At 39.9% G+C, this 18,444-nt stretch overlaps 1 protein-coding gene across 1 annotated transcript in view; it reads left to right on the top strand.

Moving 5' to 3' along the window:
• Positions 1 to 18,444, top strand: part of Sppl3 (signal peptide peptidase like 3) — a 100,101-nt gene that overhangs the window by 44,585 nt on the left and 37,072 nt on the right. Inside the window, exon 2 of the mRNA XM_085680388.2 lies at positions 11,368 to 11,445. Within this exon, the coding sequence (XP_085536514.1) occupies positions 11,368 to 11,445 (78 nt within the window). The remainder of the gene's footprint in view (positions 1 to 11,367; positions 11,446 to 18,444) is intronic.

The following is an 18,444-nucleotide window of genomic DNA, read 5'->3' on the forward strand; positions in this document are numbered from 1 at the left end:
AATTCAAGCTGTCGTTATTTTTTTCTGCTGTGCAGTATTCCATTGTGTAAATTACCACGTTTTTCTTATCCATTCTTCGATCGAGGGGCATTTAGGTTGTTTCCAGGTTCTGGCTATGACAAACAAAGCTGCTGTGAACGTAGTTGAGCACATGTCCTTGTGGCACGATTGAGCATCCTTTAAATATATACCCAAAAGTGGTATTACTGCGTCTTGAGGAAGGTTGTTTCCTAGTTTTCTCAGAAATCACCACACTGATATCCAGAGGGGTTGTACCAGCTTACATTCCCACCAGCAATGCAGAAGTGTTCCCTTTTCCCCACAACCTCTCCAGCATAAGTTGTCATCAGTGTTTTTGATCCCTGCCATGCTTACAGGTGTAAGATGGAATCTCAGAGTTGTTTTGATTTGCATTTCTCTGATTACTAAGGATGTTGAGCATTTCCTTAAGTGTCTGTCAGCCATTTTAGATTTCTCTGTTGAGAGTTCTCTGTTTAGGTCTGTATTCCATTTTTTTTAATTGGGTTATGTGTTCTATTGATTTCTTGACTTCTTTGTATATTTTGGAGATCAGACCTCTGTCTGATGTGGGGTTAGTGAAGATCTTTTCCCATTCTGTAGGCTGCCATTTTGTCTTGTTGACCGTGCCCTTTGCTTTATAGAGGCTTTTCAATTTCAGGAGGTCCCATTTATTAATTGTTTTTCTCAGTGTCTGTGTTGCTGGGGTTATATTTAGAAAGTGATTCCCTCTTCCAATGTGTTCAAGTGTACTTCCCACTTTCTCTTCTGTAAGGTTCAGTGTGGCTGGCTTTATGTTGAGGTCTTTGATCCATTTGGATTTGAGTTTTGTGCATGGTAATAAGTATGGGTCTATTTTCATTCTTCTACATGTTAATATCCAGTTATGCCAGCACCACTTGTTAAATATGCTTACTTTTTTCCATTTGATTTTTTTTTTTTTTGCTTCCTTGTCAAAAATCAGGAGTTTGAAGGTGTGTGAACTGATATCTGGGTCTTCTACTCAGTTCCATTGGTCCTCTTGTTTGTTCTTTTGCCAATACCAGGCTGTTTTCAGTACTGTAGCTCTGTAGTAGAGTTTGAAGTCAGGGATTGTGATGCCTCCAGAAGTTCTTTTTATTGTACCGGATTGTTTTGGCTCTCCTGGGTTTTTTTGCGTTTCCATATGAAGTTGAGTACTGTTCTTTTGAGGTCTTTGATGAATTTTGCTGGGATTTTGATGGGCCTTATGTTAAATCTATAGATTACTTTTGGTAAGATTGATTTAATTTTGGTAAGTGATATTTATCCAGAAAGTTGTCCATTTCTTTTAAGTTTTCCTTTGTGGAGTACAGATTTTCTAAATATGACCTAATGATTCTCTGGATTTTCTCTGTGTCTGTTATGTACCCCTTTTTGTTTCTGATTTTGTTAATTTGGATATTCTCTCTCTGCCTTTTGGTTAGTTTGGTACAGACTACTTTAAAAACACACACACACACACACACACACACACACACACACGACCTTTAATTCCCAGCACACCTTTAATCCCAGCACTCTGGAGGCAGAGGCAGGCAGCTCTGTGCGTTCAAGGCCAGTCTGGTCTACAGATTGAGTTCCAGGACAGCCAGGGCCCCCAGAAAAACCAGGTCTTGGGGGGGAAACAGGAACATAAAAAACCAAGACTTAATGGTAAAAGCCAATTATGCCACTGGTTATAAGGTAAGTGTTTTTAAAAATCCATTAATTTTTTATTAAAAATATTATGTTACAATATACAGAGTCAAAATTTGAGCCTTACCGTATTAGCTATTGATCAGTATACAACTCAGCGGCCCTAGTATGTTCAGTTATGTTTGATGTAACTGCCCATAGGTATCACAGTTGCCCATAGCCACAACTTTTCTATCCTCCCCAAAAACTGCACACATCAAACAGTAACTTCCCGATCTCCTTTGCTCCAGCCATCATAACTTCTAGCCTTTTTATTTCTATGAATTTGAACTATTTTAGATCCCTTATGTGAGTGAAATCAATCTTGTTCTTTTACATATGGTTATTTTACTCAACATCATGTTTTCAAAATTATGCACATTGTTGCGTGATGAGAATTTCTTTCCTAAGTCTGACTGATACTCATGTGTGTGTCACCCTTGTTCATCCATCTGCCCATCTTTGGCCGTGTGAGTGGTTTCTGCCATTGAGGTGCTGTGCATGATATTAATACAAAAATTCGTGTGTCTGAGTTCCTGCTTTCAGTTCTTTTGGAACATGCATGCCCAAATTATATTATGTTGTTTGAGGCATTTAGTAGCAGTTTCATTGAAAATACCAATTTTGGTCATGAAATGTGATGTCAATTCTTGATTGTTAACATCTGGAATTAACCAAAATCCAAGTGGCTGGGTATACCTGGGAGGGAATTTTGTCTTTTTAGTCATTTGAAGTGGAAGGATCCACCGATACTCTGGGTGATAGCCTCTGTAAAGGACATAGAAGAAGGAATCTTGCCCTCTTTGCCTGCTTGCCCTAGCTATTCCTGGCAAGTCCATTTCTTTATTGGCATTAGAGCATACTTCTTCAAGATTCATGTACTGCAGACCAGCTGAGACATCCAGCCTCATGGACTGAACAACTACTGGATTCTTGGACTTTGCATTTATAGACAGCCATTGTTGGACTAGCTGGACCACAGCCTGTCTGTCACTCTAATAAACCCCTTTATATGTGTTATAGATTCTTTCTAATAGTTCTTTCCTCTAGAAAACCCTGACTAATAGAAATTTCTGTGAGTTTTTAAGATTTATTTTGGTCATAGATTCATTCTAGCAGTTCTGTTCCTCTAGAGAACCCTGACTAATAAAAGTTTCTGTCAAGTTCTAAAACAGTCTTGGATACGGCACAAAAGCTGCTTTTCCCATCCTGTGAATAAATCATTTGAACAGTGTGATATGTGCACTGTTTTCTTCCAGTTTGCACTTACTTGTCTTTGGAAATTGATGGCCTAAACGTTTCTTTGCCATATGTTTGTTGTAGTCAGTGCAGTAAAGTCTTTAATACAAGAGTCACAGCATGTTACTGGATATTTTCTCAAATCAAAATTAAATCTTGCGTCTGTGGCCTGAGGAAGCAGAGGGTCATCATAGGAAAGAGTTGAAGTTGTAACATGGACCTTTTCATGTGCGGTCTTCTGCTGTGTGGATTTGTCTGAATTTACTTTTTCATTGGTATGATTGATGGAAGTAATCTTTTTTTTTTTGCCATGTTAGTCCTGATAAATGCAGCTGTTAACATATAGTTTACTTTGTATATGTTCTTTCCATTTAGTATCTGGCAGTTCTGCTTGGTAAATACTTAAAATGGTTAGAAAAATAATAAATTGCTTGATACTTGTGAAGGAATGATGATATTTTGATACTGAGCAACACCATATTATCATGGCCTGACTCTAGGATGCTGAGGATTGCTGGTAGCTCATACACACAGTTGTGTGTACACAGTGGCCAGGTGGGTTTAAGGCTCACACACAAATACTACCTTTGTGAAAGGAAAAGCCACTCATCTCTTCTGCTAAATGCACCATCCAATAGTATATGGTTCTGCTTAACAGAGTGTATTCATGTACAGATTAGCCCACAGGGAAGAATGAGGAGGTTGTCCTTTAACTTAGCGGCTGTCTTAGCCAGGTGTCCTTGTTGAGAAAACAAGAGGACATAGCAGTGTCTGTTCAAATAGTAAATGTTTGGAGCTTCGTGAGCCATATAGTGTCTGTCACAAATACTCAGTGGTTGAAGTGCTGAAGTGGCAACCTCAACACTAAATAGAGAATTGGACTTGCCTTTGTCTATTGGAATGTAGTAATTGCCTGTAGTTTGCTGATTTCCTGAAATGTGGTAACCCATCCCATAGCTCTTTATTTCTCCCTCAACTTTTTCTTCTGCTTTTTATTGTGTGTCCTCGCAAGATTGTGCTCTTACTCACTTTTTGTACTTTGTACATAAGTGATTGATGTGTTAAATTTTTATTTGATAAGATACTGGTTCTGTCAAGCTTAGAATACAGTCAGAATTGTGTAACTGTTTTGAGAAGTACTCACTGGAAGTTTGTCACTGTGCAGACATCAGTACTTGTACTTGCACAAAATTGAACAGTCTGTGATTTTTGATCAAAATGTCAACATGTGGTATGATTCATATTGGGATTTTCCCTTAAAAAGAAAAAAGAAGGAAAATAATTAGGCATTATGCTAGATTAAGTCAAAATGATTGGGCTAGCCAGGCCACCACACCTTTAATCCCAGCACTTGGGAGGCAGAGGCAGGTAGATGTTCAAGACCAGCCTAGTCTTCGGAGCAATTTCTAAGACAATCAGGGCCACACAGAAAAACCCTGTTTCAAAACAAAACAGCAAAAGAACAACAACAAAATGTTTGGGTTGAAAGATGGCTCACCAGATAAAGGTGCTTACTGACGTGCCCAACAATCTTTTTAATTATTAAAATTTATTTTTAGCCTTGTTGATGTGTCTGAATGTTTTGCTCACCTGTATGTCTGTGCTTCGTGAGTGTGCCTTGTGCCTTTGGGGGGGCAGAGGGTGCTGGATCCTCTAGAACTGGAATTATAGATGCCACTGTGTGAGCACTGGGAGTCAGACCTGGATCCTCTGGTTAATTCTGTCTCCAGACTGTCGCACATGCACTCCTACACATATGCATACATAGATACACACAACATAAACAAATGTACTGAAAATGTAAGATGTCAGTGTCCTATATTGTTTGGACTAACCTACCCACCAAAAAAGTCCCATTGTGGTTCACAACTCAGTGGTACCTAAAAATTTCACTGTGGTCCCTTGAACCCAGTGGCACCTTACTGTAGTACTAATCATGGTGGTGTTCAGCGGGCATGCAATTTTTGCTTTTGTTTTTAAAGCCAATTTATCCTAGAGTGTTCTTGATGAAGCAGTAAAGATTCCTTAAGTAAGTCTCAATCCTTGTATACTTTTTAACAAGAAAGTGGGAAGTTCCCACAAGTATCTGTGCATATGACAGTGTCATTGCTCATCTTTAGCAGAGTACCTGTGCAGCTGTGTGACACACTAGCTGGGGTAGACATTATCTGTTCTTTTGGGGAAGATGCCATTTTTACTTGAAAGAATACAGTGGACAGATTAAAGTTAATCCAACTGTCAGTTCTTCAAAGCAGAATAAGCCTTGCTAATGGTAAAATTTGAGCTTTCAAATAGAAATTAGAGATTTGGGGGATTTTTATCTACTGCCACCAGCTTCAGGAATGGCATTAACAGGAATTTTCAAATATTCAGGAAAACTGAATAACTTTCAGAACTGTATGAATTTAGTGTAGCAACAGCTTATATATTGTTTGCATCATCTTACAAAACCATCTGTGGATAAAAAGACTATTCTAAGTACAAAATAGGCCATCCAGTTCAGATGTAATCTAGTCTTGTCATTGTGGTTACTCTATTGACAGGGTTTCAAATCTCACCTTTAAGAAAATCGGTTTAGTCAAGTGTGGTGGCTCATGCCTGCAATCCCAGAGGCTGCGGCTAGAGGATTGTGATTTCAAGGCTAACCTAAAGTAGGGAGACCCTGTTTTAATAAATAAAAAGCAACAAATTACCCTATGAACATCAGAGAAAACTGTCTCACCCCCATTATTTGAAAAAGTTGTTTAAACACCGACTCTTTTGCATGCCTGATTTTTTTTTTTTTTCGGGCTGGGTTTTCCCCATAGAGTTGAGGCCTGACAGCTTATGGCAATAGGTGAAGTATACACACAGAGAATCGAGCTGTGTTCCAGGTCGGACATGGGGAAGCTTACAAAGGTGTGAAGGAAGACCCTTTTCAGTTTTGTGTTGTTCACAAAAGAAGGTGTTATTTATGTTCACATACAGTAATTTCATTTTAAATAAATTAACGAATATTTTAAACTTCTCAATATCTTAGGGTGTTTTGTTTTGTTTAGAGATGGTGTCAGTTGGTCTAGACTGGTCCTGAATTTCTGCCTCCACATCCCAAGTTCTCTAATTAACAGGTTTATGTATAATCAAGTTATTCCATTTCTAATGAGTAAATACCATAAACTTCCACTTACCAAATAAAAGCTTAACTTCAGAGTCCTCAGTTTTAGGAGTGTAAATCGTCACACAGCCAAAAAGTGGGTGGCTGGTCTGAGGCAGCACTCTTCAGAGCTGGAATAGGACGATTGGGTTTGTTGATGAACAAGAATACTTTCCATTGTACTGATGCGTGGGACACATTACTCAATAGTGCTCTCTGTTTTGGCTTAGCAGGACTTTTTAGTGTTATACACACTCGCTGGTAAAGCAGCTCGAAATAGATTTTAACTGCCCAAGTTACTAAAGTCCAGCATGGTTCTGACGTTCTTAGGATGCACAGCAACGTCTTGGATATTAGAGTACTTCTTGGCTTTGTCTATTAAAGTAAAGCCCTGGTGGGATGGGATTAGAGAATCTGTGCTTTTTATATTTAGCCTCAAATATCAGCGCCTGACAGGCATCAAGACATCACTGACCAAGTTTTCCTGTCTGTGTAAAATATAATATAGGCCAACCTGATTTGGACATGTTTCAAATGTATGTAATTGCTTCACATTTCATAAGGATTTGTTTATTTCATAAAACAGCATAGTTCTGTCTTTGATGTACATTCAAAGTCTTTGGGAACAGACCCACCAAAGGGCTCGAGGTACAAGAATTCATTCCAAGAATTCTCTGACAGTCTGAGATGGAGGGCAGGAAGAGGCTCTGGAGTAAGATTGCTGGGCATAATTTCCTAGAATTCCCCAAACACCCTCCCATTTTCTTGGCAGAGCTGTCTGCTTTTCCCCCCTTCCTCCTGCCTGCCTGTCTGAGTTATTATTACCTTTAAATAATAACAGTATGCTTCAAAAAAGCAAGACTACAAAAGCCAAGTCATTGCCTTAAACCACCATCAAAAAGCCAGCCCCAAAGAGAACTTTGTTACATCCCTAGTCAGGGAAAGAACAATTTTAAATTGCTTTTCAAAACACCTACAAAAACCATACAAGCAGCTACCTAACCTCATTTTCAACCAAATTTTAAATCGTAACTACATCAGAAATTCAGTGCAAATGTAAATCATACTAACATAGCAGTTTTCAAGCACGGCAGCCTTGACAGAGTATGAGGGGACAGGAATTTGAATCCATTTCTGGCGCGAGTGCAAAATGGCGTGCCATATCTGTAGGCAGTTTGGTATGGCCTGCCATGTCGCAAACGCATTTCATTCCCTGCTCCACTCTCAGGAACTCTGCACATGAACGTCATCTCACAAGCTTGCGTCCAGAGTACAGCTTTCAAGAGTCTTTATACAGAGTAGTTGCTCTAGCAGAAGTTTTACAATTTTATTTATTTTATGTGTATGAGTGTTGTCTGCTTTTATGTATGTGCATCACATATGTGCTTGGTGCCCACAGAGGTCTGAAGCCATTGGATCCGCTGGACCCACCACCACCCCTTAGGTGCTAGGCACCTAACCCAGGTCCTCTGTAGAGTATCAAGTACTCTAAAGTGCTGAAGCATCACTCCATCAGCTGGAGTAGAATTTGAATCAGGTCCTGTTTTTGTCCATAAGGGTTAGGGGTGGGGAGAACAACCAGGATCGGTGAGGTGAGTTGGCAGTTAAGAGCTCAGGCTGTTCTTTCAAGGGACCTGAATTTGGGTCTAGTTTACCAGCTTAGTTGTCTTGCCAACCCTCATACTTCTAATTATAATCTAAGACTTTGCCTTAGGTTTTGCCAGAGTAGGTTTGTGTGTCTGTGTGCTCGCCTGGCATGTACAGCATCCTGGGTTTCAATCCCCAACAAGAAAGAAGAGAGAACTAGCAGTAATAAAATTAGATTTTTTTTTCTTTTTTAAATTTTATTATGTGAGTCTATGTTTGTGAACAGTCAGAGGACAGCTTGTAGGCGTAGGTTCTCCTTCCAGCTTTGGGGGACATGGGGATTGAACTCATGTTAACAGGCTTGGCTGCAGACACCTTTACTCACCAAGCCATCTTCTGAGTCATGACTCTAAAACAAAACAAAATTTTATTATTGAAATTTTCAAACATATGCAAAAGTGGAAGACCATAATAAAATTCTCAGTACTTGTTATTTTAACTTAACTATTTCCCCCTGGTTTTGTTTTTGCTATTGTTTTGATTTAGGTCTCTCTTACCTTTTTTTTTCTCTTGAAACATTTTATATTTTAAGAATGCATATTTTACAAAGGATGGGTTTAGGTCTCTTAACGTCTCATTTAATCTGGGAGCCCCACTGATGACAGTTCAAGTGGGCAGGAGGGTCTACACGGGGAGTTCAGAGCAGTCAGGGATACACAGACTTTCTCTCAAAAACAAGCTAATATCTTTGAGACATTTTCTAGCCAAGCTGTCATTGAACTCTCTAGGTAGCTAAAGATGACCTTAGACTTACGATTTTCCTGCCTCCTCTTCCAAGTGCTGGAACAACAGTCACAAATCACCACATCTGGTTTAAATAAGGTGTTTCCAAAAGCAAAAGGGGGGGGGTTGTTGTTTGTTTGTTTTTGATTGGTTAGAGTGGAAAGTCCAAGTTAGACATTAATTGACAGTTTCTGATTGGGTAATATGCTATCAGGTTTTGATTTGCTTAAGGTTGGAGCCATCCAAGCTATGAACTTCTGACTAAATTTTGTTTATTTTAAATACCCATAGGGCTTGATATATCTGTAATAGCTACTGCTCAGAAACTGACTGCAGGGTTGGCCAGATGACTCAGCAGGTAAAGGCACTGGCTACTGATAAGCAATAACCAGAGATGATCTCCAGAACCCACATAATGGAATGAAAAAATTGTACCCTAAGGGTCTCACATACCTATGTGTACATATACACACAAAAGTAAATAAATAAATGTAATGATTATTTCTAAAGATAGACTGCCGGTGTACCCTTATGTCTTAACATGAAGTTTTTATTGTATGCTTTGAGTGTGGGCATGGCATGGGAAAAATCTCCAGTAGATCAGAGTTCAGTTTGTAGCCAAGGATGGTCTTGAACATCTGATTCTTGAACTTCCACATCTGAAGTGAGTACTAGGATTGCAGGTGTGCACCACCATACCTAACTAAAGATCAGAGGACTTAATAGACTTTCCTCTTCACTAGGAAGTACAGTCAGCATGCAGAAAGAGTGGAGTGTCTCCCATCTTTATAAAACTGCAATTTTTTTTTAAGTGATACACACACACACACACACACACACACACCCCACAGCACATTTCAGGTAGAGGACAGTTCTCAGGAATCCATTCTCCTCTACTACCTTGGTATCAGTAACTCAATGAACGAACTCAAATCCTCATTGGGCCAGCATGCTCACTGAGCCATCTTGTCAGTCCATAAAAAATCCTTTTAAAAGATCTCTCCATCCTTCTTCCTCCATGCCATTCTGTTCTCCTTATTACACACACACACACACAGAGAGAGAGAGAGAGAGAGAGAGAGAGAGAGAGAGAGAGAGAGAGAGAGAAGGGGGGAGGGAGGAAGAGGGGGACGGAGAGAGAGACTCTTAGCTCTATTTTTCTTAACTTGAATTTCTTACCGATTCCTATTTGATATTCATCACTTTGTTAGAGCACTCTTTGTTGAGGTTACCACTCCGTGTGACACGGACAACATTGAGTAAATGTGACCTGCTCATCTTAACCAGTGATAGCTCTATAGAGTGCTGCTGTTTGCAGACGGGAAAATTACGTGTAAAGAGATTGAGTAGCCAGCCTCCAGTGACCACAGGATTAAAACTCAGCATAGTCTAACCCTGCTGCTTCATTAAAGTGACAGCTGTCCTTGACTTCTTCTCTTTCTCCATTTTGATTTTCTTTGCTGTGGTGTCTCCTAGCTGATGTTCAGATTTGGAGGGTTCTCAGGCCACCGTCATCTCTGGCCTTTTCTCACTGCGGTTAAGACACCTCGCACACACCTGTGGACTCACTTAGAGGAAGCGGATAAGCTTCTGCACTTGTACATCTTGCTGTCAGTGTACTCAAAACTTGGCTCTGACTCTCTCTCCCGCCTTTGTTTTGCTCTTTTTCTGAGTAGTACAACTCAGATACTCAGTAGAAACCTGGGAATCATCCCCAGGTTGCCCTCTCCTGGTTCCCACACTCAACCAGATCCTGTTTATTGTAGGTTATGTGTTTCATTCACCCCTTTCCACCCCATTCTTAGAGGGGGTCCGCCTTCTACCCTTACATGCCGTGTCTGTTCTTTCTCCTCTGCAGCATTGCCCACAATTGCATTCACTTAGGTTGAGGGGAAAAAGGGAAGAGGTCTCATTCCCCAAGTGGCTCACTCTCAGAATACCTGGCTCATTTGCATCATTAAATTGTCAGAATTAGTGTGCTGAGAATGTTGTTGAGTGATAGAGCATTTATTTCAAATGCTTAAAATGTTTTGAATTCAGCCCTCAACACAACAGAATCTTTATATGGTGGTGCACGCCTTTAGTCCCAACACTTGGGAGACAGAGGCAGAAGGATCTCTGAGTTTGACGCCAGCCTGATCTACAGTAGTGAGTTCCAGGACAGTCAGGGCTACATAGAGAGAACTCTTTTCACTGAATTTAAAAAAAAAAAAAGATGATGATGATGATGATGATAAAGATACTGTTCTGCCCAGGACTGGTAGTGTGAATGGTGAGTTCCTGGAGATGCTTTAAAATAAGATTTTTTTGTAGTTGATCATGGGAGCTAAGGCATTGATAGTGGGACTGGAGATGAAGGGTATGAAATTTCAGGGCTGCCATTCATCCAGTTCATAAGAGAAGCAGCCATCAGGAAGATGTCAGTTTCTTTAGGCAATTGAGTACGAAGTATAAGAAAGTAATTAGTTTTAGATCCTCCTTACCACATCCAGATGACAGTAATCAGTGGACCTTAGAAAACAAGAAAAGGAATCGAGGAGAGATGTGGTCTTTACCTCATCATTCATTCAAACCAACAAAGGACTATTGGTTATTCATTGTAAACACATAAAAGCATAAGCACTGAGATTTTTTTTATTGGAATAGGTTTAAGTTGGTAGTTAATGTTACAAACGTGTTATGTATGATCATACAGATGTGAAGTTTTTATACCATTATCTTTTAAGATCCTAGGAATGTTAGCTAACAATACCATGAAGCTCTCTGTGTGTCCCGTGTGGTAAGCTAGCATATCTTGTTTTAATGGTTTGTGTTGCTAACGCTAACGTACATCTCTCTTAGTAAACACAGGGACTGTGAATTCCTTGAGCACCTGCAGCCTGTGTTAATATGTGTCCTCTCTATGTCTCTAGGGCCTACTCCCTGGTGGATTCCAGCCAAGTGTCGACATTTCTGATCTCCATTCTTCTGATAGTCTATGGTAGTTTCAGGTAAGATATTCTCCATGGGGTTGTTTTCATTGGCTCTGTGGAGAGAAAAGGCTTTTGCAAGGACTTTGAGTTCCAGTGGGTAATTCTAATATTTGTTCTTTGGTTGACTGCTGATAAACAATCATGTTTAACACATCAAACTTATGACTTTAGCATGTTAATGCAAATGTGGAAAAACTAATTGCTTAAAACTAGGTCTGCAGATAGTGAGTGACTCAGAAAAGTTGAGCTTGTTGGAAAGGCTATGAGGGGCGCTGACAGTGATTCTATACCACTGGGATCAAAAATTAAAAAGACAATTCAGAATACAAAAAAAGGTACATGCTGCAAAATAAATGATAGTCACTGTTATGTTTGTTTGTTTTCTCTAACTCCAAAGTGTAGTAGAAGGCATTTAATAGACAGAGGAGGATCAAGTACCGAGTGCAGCTGCTCACGGAGCTGGGAAAGTTCTCCTTGTCCTGCAGAACTGCTTCATGACTCGCGTCTTTACAGAGCTAGTTTTCCCTCACTACAGAAGCACTGTAGTGTCCTACAAATTGCTAATAATAGACTTTTTGTTTAAACCATTTCATGTAACTCACCCTGTTACCCGAGGTGAGTGTGGTAAATTACCAAGTCTTCTCCCTCTTGCTTTTGGGAGTGCTGAGACTAGATCCTAATGACTACATACTCATCCTAGCACTCAGTCAGTGACTAGGACGAAAACATAAAGACACAGACAGATGTTCCCTTCTTAGACAATCTTCAGTTGAAGGAATTCTAGTGGCTGTGGAATTCAGATCATTGTGTGGCTGACACAACTAAAAATGAAGGCTGTGGCCTGGAGAGAATGGCTCAACAGCCAAGAGCACTCCCTGCTCTTCCGCTTGATCCTTTGGTTTCTAGCACCCGTTGTAAGTCCAGACCCTCTTCTGGTCTCTGAGGGCACCAGAGAGGTGTCATACTAGCTCTGACATGTATGGTATACACTCAGAAAGACACAACACACATACACATAAAATATGAAAATGAAAGTAAAGGCTGCTTGGGAAATTTAAGTTAAAATTTCATGAAACAGCAAAAATAATAAATATATCACTAAAAGGATTTTGAACTACCTAATGTTTCTGGATGTTGATACTTTGTGAAATCACAGACTTTCAGTTCTTTATTATAGCCATTGTAGAAGAAAGATGTATCACTATATACACACTGACTGAAGTTTTAACCACAAAGATGTCTTCAGAAGCCCTAAGTTCTTTTCTGGTTTGTTGACTTTTCTGTTTGGTGTTGTTGGTGGTAGTGTTTTGTCAACACAAGCTAAACTCCTCTGGGAAACAGGGAGCCTCTGTTAGATGACTCCTCCATCAGATTGGCCTGTAAGCAAGTCTGTGGGGCATATTCCTGATTAATCATTGATGTGGGAAGATACAGCCTTCCAGGGCAGTGCCACCCCTGGACAAATAGTCCAAGTAGTCCTGGGTTGTATAAGAAAACAGCTGAACAAGCCATGGAGAGCCAGCTAGTGAGCAGCATTCCTCTTGTTTCTGCTTCAGAGTCCCTACCCTGATTCAGTGATAGACTGTGATCGGGGTTTGTGAGCCAGATAAATAAACCCTTACCTTCACTGAATCACTTTCAGGTGTGATGTTTCTCCAGCAGAGTAAAATAGGACACATTTCTATTTATGTATGTATTTACTTTGAGACAGAGTCTCTCTGTATAACACTGGCTGTCCTGGAACTCCCTCTTAGACCAGATGGCCTCAAACTCACAGAGATCTGCCTGCCTGCCTGCCTGCCTTTGCCTCTTTAAGTACAACCCAATTTAAGACTGTTTTGTTTGTTATTTGAGACAGGGTTTTTCTGTGTAGCCCTGAACTGTCCTGGAACTCCCTCTGTAGACTGTACTGTCCTTGAGCTTGCCTGAGATTAAAGGTGTGCACCACCCTCGCCCAGCTAGGATACAATTCTTAATCACTTTTAAGAAGCCATGGCAATTTAGAACCTTGCCAAAGTGATCAATATTATTCGTATTTTGTATTTTTACCCCTAATATTTTATCTTTTATTACCACTGATATGTAGCAACATTTAAAAAGACAATTTAAAACAAAAAGAGGCATCTTTAGAGTTACAACTCATACCACTTTTATTAGTGAAAATTACCTTTTCTTACACACACACACATACACATACAGAGTTGTGTACATTTAGAAAGTTCCTTTATGTACTGATACTTTTCACACAACATCCCAAGTTTCTGTAGTCATCATATTAGTGTTTAATAATTTAATATTTCTTCATGCTCTGTTTTTGTTAGACATGTGAGCTGTGAACATTTTTGTATTTTTTTTTCACCTTTGGTTGAACTCTATTATTAAGATAAACATTTAGGGCCAGTTAAAGTTACACCAAATAAAGGCACTTGTTACACCAGCCCAGAAATCCAAGTCAGATCCTGTAGACACAAGTTTCTGTCCCACCTAGTTCTAGTCCCGCAGTCTTTCAGTGCCAGAGAAACACACAGAGGCTTATATTAATTAGAAACCATTTGGCCTCTTAGCTCAGGCTTATTATAAACTAGCTCTTACAACTTAAATTAATCCATAATTCTTGTCTATGTTTAGCCATGTGGCTTGGTACCTTTTCTCAGTAAGGTATTCTCATCTTACTACTTCTACATCTGGCTGGTGACTGCATCTCTGCCTTTTCCTCTTCCCAGAATTCTCCTAGTCTGGTTGCCCCACCTATACTTCCTGCCTGACTACTAGTTAGTCAGTGTTTTATTAAACCAACATAAGTGGCATATCTTTACAGTGTACTGGTGTGGGAGGTCCTTCTGTCTATGTGTTGCTCTCATTGGTTAATGAATAAAGAAACTGCCCTGGCCTGTTCATAGGGCAGAACTTAGGTAGGCGGGGAAAGCTAAATGGCATGCTGGAAGAGAGAGGAGGCAGAGTCAGAGGAGAGATGTCATGGATCCCCTGCCTGAGACAGATGCTGGTTAGAATCTTTGTTGGTAAGCCATGTGGCGATATACAGATTAATAGAAATGGGTTAAATTAATATGTAAGAGTTACTCAATAAAATGCTAGAGCTAATGGGCCAAGCAGTGTTTTAATGAATACAATTTCTGCGTGGTTATTTTGGGGCTAAGCTAGCCAGGCGGCTGGGTCAAACAAACAGACCTTTCCCCTACAGTGTACAAAAGCATTATCCCACAGCAAGATCCCTTGAATCCATGTAAAAGGAAGGAAAGAACCAACTATGCAGAGTTGTTCTCTGACCTCCACATGTACCATGGCACACATGCCTATATATACATCATGCATGCACTCCCCCTCGTGTGTGAAATATATTTGTTTTAAAGATAAACATTTAAAAGTTGAAATACATGAACTGTCTCTTCCTACTACATGTTGCCGTATTATTTCCAGAAAATTGCACCAGTTCAAGATTGGGCAAATCTTAGCATTGTGTTAAAGAGAGTAACAAAATTGTTGTATACGTGTCAGGGATCTCTTTGGTGAACCTCCTGGTTTACAGTGAGAAGACTGTAGCACTGCTTGTGTGCCTGGGAGATCAGAAGACATCAGAGCTACAGATAGATGTGAACCTTCATATGGGTGCTGGGAGCTGAACTTGGGTTCTGTGCAAGAGCAACAAGTGCTTTTAACATCTGAGATATCTCTCCTGCCCATTTTGTTTCTTTGTTTGACAAGGTCTCACTATGCTGTGCCCTGGCTGTCCTGGAATTTGCTGTGTAGACCAGACTGCTCTTGAACTCAAAGAGCTCCAACTTCCCAATCCATAATAACTACTCATCTCCCTAGAGGTGCCTGCTCAGGACACCCCAGCCGAGGTTTCTTAGGATGTGACCCCTTGTCGTTGTCTGCTTTCATTGCTGTGTTTTTAATGACATCCGTACCTTTTAGTGTATTTCACTTCTTTGTGTTGCTGAGTAACTTTTCTGACTGTCTGTGCTGCTACTATTTTGGCTGTTATGAATAACGATGTGGTGAATGCTTATGTATAAGTAAGTGTTGATGTGAGCGTGCGTTTTTATTTCTTGTCAGTAGCAGAAATATTAGATGATATAGTAATTCTTTGATTTAACATTTTAAGAATTGCCACTGTTTTCCAAGGCATCTGTACCACTTTACGTTCTCACCAGCATTGTATTAGTTTCTTCACATTTTCACCAACAGTTCTCTAATGTTAGTGTTTTCTTCATCTTTACTAGCATGTATCAATTACATATCATAGACTTCCACTATCTGATTTCCGTACCTGTATGTCAGTATTTTCGCCTTAGTCCATACAAGCACATTACTCTCTTATTCCCCTTCCTTTTGACTCTATTCTTCTTCCCAAATAGTCCTTTTCTGCTTGCATGTTTTCTTCTTTATGTTATTACTGTTCAGTCTAGACTCAGCATGTAAAAGGAAATATGATTTTTATCTTTCTCAGCCAGGTTAATTATACTTAATAATGATGAATTCCACTTTTACCTATTTTCCTGCAAATGGTATAATTTCATTTCCTTTATGGCTAAATTTGTGTGTGTGTGTGTGTAAACTCCGTTGGTTCATTAAAAAACATCAAAGGAAATGCATGACTTGCCTATTGCCACACATTGGTGTGGGGTATCTCTGTTGCCTGCTGACTTAGCTTCCTTTGATTCTGTAACTAGTGATTATCAGGATCTTACTGCAGTTTCTTTCTTTCTTTCTTTTTTTTAAAGAACCTGCACCCCGATTTCCATGGTATTGGAACTAATTTACATTCCCACCAGTTGGGTGCACATAATGTGTTCCTTTTTCCACCTGTGTCCTTACCAGCATTTGGGCTTATATATGTTGTTTGTTTCTTGATGGTAGCCACTCTGGGTTAGGATGGAACCTCAGCATCATTTAGTACCGACTGTCATTCTTCTGTGATCCTATGGGCATAAAGTGGTACCTCATAGCTTTGGCTTGCATTTTCTTAGTGACTTACTGTGTCCCCCATCTTTTCATGTGTTTTGTCATCCATGTAGATTTTTGTGGCCCCCACCCCGTGGGGGTCAAGGCCAGGGTCATGAGCATGCCATATTTACACTGAGTCCCTCTCCCCATTATTACCTTCCTAGTGTTGAATTGAAGAGTTCTTTACATACTGTGAAGATGTCTTTACTGCTTAAGTACTTGCAGAACATTTTTTCTTTCTTTCAGTCTCTGGGTTTGTCTTTTCATTTTCTATATAATTGTAGTTGTATATTTCCTGGTGGACTGACCTTTGTAAATTATCCCTCTTTATCAGTGGTTCTCAACTTGTGGGTCAAGATCCCTTTGACAAACCTCTTTCCAAAAATGTTTACATTATGATTCACAACAATTACAAAATTACAGTTATGGAGTAGCAATGAAAATAATTTTATTGTTGGAGTCATCATAACATGAGGAACTGTTTTAAAGGGTTGCAGTATTAGGAAGGTTGAGAACCACTGTTTATACCTCCCTAACAGTTTTTGTTACTATTTTACTGAGTCTGATGTTAGTATACCCACTCAAAGTCTTTTAATTTTTTTTCAATTTTCAATAATTTGTTAAAGATGTATCAAAATCAAGCTACAATGACAGATTTAAACATGAGCCTCGGGAATCCCAAATTTTTTTAACATTTATTTTTTAGTTATGTGTGTATGTAGGGTGTGTGCATATACATCATTTCATAGCCTTTTTCCTTGGAGGCGTTCAGATAAATAAATGTTTATTAAATGATTCATAGTACTATTTGATAGAAACATTTGGGAAGTATTTCAGTCAAAATTGAGGATATACAACCAACAGCAGGGGCTGTGGTCTGGATGACAGGTTTACTCTAGAGAATAGCCTGCGGTGGTCATGCTGTCTGACTGTTGATCCCGCAGTTCTTCCTGACCATGGCGCTCTTAAATACAGTGGTGATCCAGATGTGTGATGTTGCCAGCTGAATATGGACCTCATTGTCTCAGCTGCACACAACACCATATCATACCTGGCAGAGCCTTGTGCATACCATGTTTCTCCTTGTCCTAAGGCACATAGTGTGGGTTTTCCACAACAGGCCAAGGACTTTGCACAGAAAATCCTTTAGAGTCTAAACCATGAGTTTATTTCCAAGCATTGATGGGGTAAGAGTGTAGCTCAGTGTAGAGCACTTGACCTGCCAGCCATGTTCACTCTGGTTTTGAGCTACAGTGGCACAAATTATTAAGTTTTTGGTGTTTGTGGTGCCTGTACATGTTATGTGGGTGTCTGCATGTGTGGGGGTGAATTATGATGGAGTCCTCAATAGCACTCTACCTTATTTATTGAGATAGCATCCCTCACTGAACCTGGAACACGTCAGTTCGGTAGCCTGAGTAGCCAGTAAGCACTGTGAATCCATCTGTCTCCAGCGCTAACACTGGGACTATAGATGATCCTACTGCACCTGGCCTTTACTCTGCTCCTGGGGATCTGAACTCAGGTCCTCATGCTTGTGTGGTTTACTGACTGAGGCATCTCCCCAAATTTTATTCCTTTCTTATGATTTAATTCTTACCTTTAAACAAAAAAAATATAGTTAGATCTCTACCTCAGCCTTATTAAAGTATTACTAAGACATTCAGTGTGTTAAACAACTTCCTGCTATAATGTTATGATAAATTCTTGTTGTGACCATGATCTATTTGATACTAATTAGTTGGCCTTTGGATTCCACTCAGCTCAGGATTAAACCGTAGCATCATGTCGAAGGTTGCTGACCTGACATTGTCTGCAGTGAGACAGGATACATGCACAGGTCAGAGGAACTGCATAATGCAGTGATATGAAAGCTATCCTTAGCACACTAGTACATGGAAGACTCTAAAGTGGTGTGTCTGGGATGTTCAGTAGGTTTGTTCACCTCTCCAGCACACATGGCAGTGTGTGCCTGTAACCCTAGCTTTGGGGGATGGACACAGGCAGATCCAGTCAGCTTAGCCCAAACAGCCATGTTCAGTAACAGAC

Source organism: Myodes glareolus, chromosome 2 (genome assembly GCF_982192425.1).
Source record: "Myodes glareolus chromosome 2, mMyoGla1.1, whole genome shotgun sequence".
Taxonomy (NCBI): Eukaryota; Metazoa; Chordata; class Mammalia; order Rodentia; family Cricetidae; genus Myodes; species Myodes glareolus.